Genomic DNA, 4,466 nt, shown 5'->3' on the forward strand with positions numbered 1-4,466 from the left:
AGGCTCCATCCCCAAATCTCCAGGAGTTTCCCAACCTGAAGCTGGCAACCCTACTCCCCCATCCCCTTCCGGTGGCCAGGGGGGACCTGGCAACCCTATGCCCAGTATTACACAGGGCAGACAAGTGAGAAGACCAAGCTGGTCTCTGAATGGGTTATTGCATTGTTTTCCTGGTGCCCTGTCGCTTTAAATATAGAAATGAACCCAGATCTGCACTCCCATTTAAAATAAAGCCAGGCCACCTGCCCAGGCTCCAGCACGGCCAGGGAACAAAGCGGGTAGTCACCAGGATCCTGACTTCTTCTGTGCACTCAACTGCCAGCGCCAGGAGCCGCCGAGGGGCTTTTTGCTGCTGTGGCGAGAGCACCCCGCGGGAGCCAGCCCCACACTAAAGGGACACAGGAGGGCGGGGAGAGGAGGCGAGCCTCACCAGGATCCTGACTTCTTCTGTGCACTCAACTGCCAGCGCCAGGAGCCGCCGAGGGGCTTTTTGCTGCTGTGGCGAGAGCACCCCGCGGGAGCCAGCCCCACACTAAAGGGACACAGGAGGGCGGGGAGAGGAGGCGAGCCAGGCAGTGGAGGGATGGGAGCTGCCCATGGGCGAGCGGCGATGGTGCTTCACCGAGGAAGGATGATGAGAGCGGTGCGAGGGGGCTCTCTGTGCGGCGGCGTGTCTCTTCCTGCCCAGGCAAGAGCAGGAGAGGGAGGGATGGATGCGCAGGTGCCCTGTGCTCTCCCCTGCCTCTCCTCATCGCCTTTTGTTTGCCTACCCGCAGCGCTGTGAAGATGCACCTTGGCCATTGGGAAGGGAACCTCCTGCTCCTGTGCTGTGAAAAAAATTGCTGTGCTGATCGGGGGAAATAGGTGCGCCAGCACAGCCTGGCGCAGCTAAAAGGGAACCTAGCACATCACACTGCTGAGCTGTATTCAATGCATGATTTACACAGACCCCAAGATACTGCTTAAAGACTGCCTCTCACTGGCAGTCTTTAAGCAATGGCTGGACAAACACTTTTCAGGGATGCTCTAGGCTGATCCGGCACTGAGAGCAGGGGGTTGGACTAGATGGCCTGTATGGCCCCTTCCAACTCTGTGATTCTATGATTCTTTTTGCATGTAGTACTGCCAAGACAAATCTCCGCCATCCTAAAATAGGCATTTGATTTTTCCTACCTAAATGCAGAATTACATTTATCTCAGATGAAATTCATTTTGTTAGTTTGAGCCCAGTTTTCCAGCTTCTCAAGATCATCCTGAATCTTGATTCTGTCTTCTGTTTACTACCCCTCCCCACTTAAGCATCAGCTGCAAATTTAATGAGCATTCCCTCTATTCCTTCATCCAAGTCATTTATAAAGATGTTGAACAACACAGGGTCCAGGACAGATCCACTTGTCACTCCTCTCCAGGAGTATGATGAACCATTAACAAGCGACCTGTCTCTGGGTGTGATCTGTCAACCAGTTACAAATTCACCTAACAGCATTAGAATCCAAATCACATTTTACCATCATGTCCACAGGAATATCATGTGAAACCTTACCAAAAGCCTTACTGAAATCAAGGTAAACTATGTCCAGAACATTCCCCTAATTCAACAAAGTACTAACTCTCTCAATGAAAATGAAAGGACTTTTCCAACAGTTTTCACAGGTAACTAATTAAAGCAGAATTAGCTCCAATGACCTAAATGTATTCTACTCTTCCACTGGTATTCTACTCTTCCACTATCCTAATGACTGTGGCAAAGGAAAGGGATCACATTCCATGACCTCTAGACCTAAGCATTCCAGATGACCCTTTTCCTGATTTCTAAAATACATCAATTTCTTATACAATTCTACTACGTGATTGGGTAATATTTTAATCAGAACAAACAAGCTAAGTATTTTTTTACAACTTTTGATTTGGTGTACAGTGCAACCCTGATTCACAACCGGGTTGGCTGAGACAAAGAAACACCTCTTCAACCGATAGCCTTAGGAACCGGGTTAGCTGTCCATTTAATGCTATCGCTGCTGTATCTTTGTAGCCAGACTTTATTAATATGAGATTTAATCACAGAGGGCTGGATCCTGACTAGGCTTTTCACTAATGCAGGGAGGTCCACCAATTCCCTCCTCCCACTGATGATCCTTGGATTTGCCCTTAATACAGTTCCTGAGGTGTCCCCTAGCCCTGCAGGAGCCGCATTTCAGGAAGCTCAATGAGCTCCAGTGGGACAAGAAAGGGAGGAAGGTTCCATTCCACTACAAAAGTGCCTTGTTTGAGTGGAAAATTTAATCCACCACCACCTGTGGCGACAACTCTCCTACCCCCTCCACACATATGGTTGCTAATTGCTAGTGGATGAGACAGCACTGACGGAGGAGCTGTTACTACCCAGAGGAAGTAGGCAGGTGGCCATGCTTGATCCTCATTCACCTGCTCCTTCTCTCTGCATGGCAGCTGCTCCTAGCAGCTATTGCTGCTTGGTTCACTGGACAATCCATTAGCAACACTGGCAGCTGTGGGGGGCACTTGAACCAGCCCTCCTATGAAGCAGATCCATCTGAAAGGCAGTGAATAGCCCAAGGTTCACCGAGCAAGCATAGGTGATGTGTGGGTTGGGTAGGCAACCAACTATTGTCTCTTACTCATGCAATTTTGGACAACTTGCTGAGGAAATTGAACTTCAAAGAGCTTAACATAAGGCTTACCTTCACACAAAGATTAATTTCTATTTGCTTTGGGGGCTTGTGGCAAAGGGAGAAAGGGAATGAAAAAAAAATATCTGTGTCAAGCAAAACTCAAAATCTGCACTCAAGAGTTATTGAAATAGTGCCATTATTGAGTTCTGCATAAGTTTGCACTGGAAGTTCAGAGATTCTAGAATATTCGGAAAAGAAAGGGCTTGGTAAATGGCAACTAAGTCACTGGCTGTGAGGAAGGTTCATCCCATCTGCTCTGCACTGGGCCACATCGGGCCTTCAAGAAATATACTGATCATGCATGACGTGATGTATCTTCTCAGCTGGTTTTGGTTCCCAAACTGCCCTTCGATATGTTTGGTCATCGGACTAAACTTTTTCACCATGCAATAACTGCTTTTAAACTGGCCTGACCTTTTGGAGACGATAGAGGTCTGTCTTCTTCTGAATTTCTTTTAGAGAAGATGCAGTCTCCTCTTGATCATCTGCTGCTGCTACAACAAAAATAAGGGTCAGATTCAATTACAAAAATTCTGGGAGAACTGTTAGCAGCTGCTGCTCATTCACAGTGTGGTTGGCAGGCACCATACATTGTAGCAGCCAAACAACATTGGCATAGTTCCAAACCTGTCATTGCATGAGTGGAAGTGCACACAAGAGTTGGGGGGGGGGCATCACCAATACCCCCTCTTCCTGCTACAGCTCCCTGTACTGAACTCTGTTCCCAAAGGTCCCCTGAAACTCAGGAGTGGTTTTCCAAGGGTGTGCAGGGAGCTACAACAAAACTGGAAAGCAAGCTCCATATACAGAGCCTGTCCAACTGAATGGAAGCCATTTCATTTTGCGAAATTTGTATGCTCCTCTTTCAGGCAGAACTAGCATAGGGACTTACTTTTAAAAAAGGAAAGACAAAGATGTAGCACAAGCTTCCCCAACATGGTGCTTGTGTGCGCCATGACATCCACCAGTACTTCCCTTGGCACTCACAGAGCTTTTCAAAAAGTGGGCGGAGGCATTGTAGGCCAGGCCTTATTACTGTCTTCTTTCAAATTAAAAGGTTTTCTGCTGGAGGATCAGGAGGACTGGTAAAAACCTGGGCTTTCCTTAATCAGTGTGTGGTTCTATTCCCCCTTCAGTCTTTTCTTCTTCCTAGGAGGTGTGAAGTATTCCTTTCAGCTCTGCCTCCAGAGGCAGCCATTTTGGGTTTGGCTCTGCCTCCTGTGGCAGCCACTTTAGGGTGGCCCTTTAGATGAATAAGCTTATTTCCTACTACTCCAAGCATCAAATATTTACTGAATTAAATACAAAAAAAATAACATCTACCACCCAGCTACTGCTTAATGATCCATCTTCCTGCTATCATTCTGTGTGATAAGAAAAATATGGTTCAGATTCCTCACATATTTGTAATTTTGTTCTCAGGTATCTGAGCTCTTGACTATGATGTTTCAGAAACATTCAAGCTTTCTAATGTAAATTACATGAAATATTAATCAAACCTTCTACGAAACCTATATTTATGAAAAATCTAGAGTAATCTTGTCTGAGTTTTTCCCTAGTCAACTTTTCTTCTCTTTAAAAGCTGGCTAGGTGAAAATGGGCCTTGGGCCAGGGGGCAAGGGAAAGCAGCCAACAGGGAGTGGAACAGGTTATGTAACCCCCGCCAACCGCAAGTGCCCCTTTCCTCATAGTAGCACAGCAAATGAGTTTGCTTTATAGAAGTCCCTCAGATATGCTGGGAAGCATTTCATGCAATTGGAGCAATATTCACTTTGC

The 4,466-nt window shown here is 46.8% G+C and overlaps 1 protein-coding gene across 1 annotated transcript in view; it reads right to left on the minus strand.

The window, feature by feature from the left end:
- Positions 1-4,466, minus strand: part of ORC3 (origin recognition complex subunit 3) — an 87,622-nt gene that overhangs the window by 8,346 nt on the left and 74,810 nt on the right. The window contains exon 15 of the mRNA XM_015424743.1: positions 3,105-3,184. Coding sequence (XP_015280229.1) covers positions 3,105-3,184 — 80 coding nt within the window. The remainder of the gene's footprint in view (positions 1-3,104; positions 3,185-4,466) is intronic.

Source organism: Gekko japonicus, unplaced genomic scaffold, assembly GCF_001447785.1.
Source record: "Gekko japonicus isolate JY-2015 unplaced genomic scaffold, Gekko_japonicus_V1.1 scaffold787, whole genome shotgun sequence".
NCBI lineage: Eukaryota > Metazoa > Chordata > Lepidosauria > Squamata > Gekkonidae > Gekko > Gekko japonicus.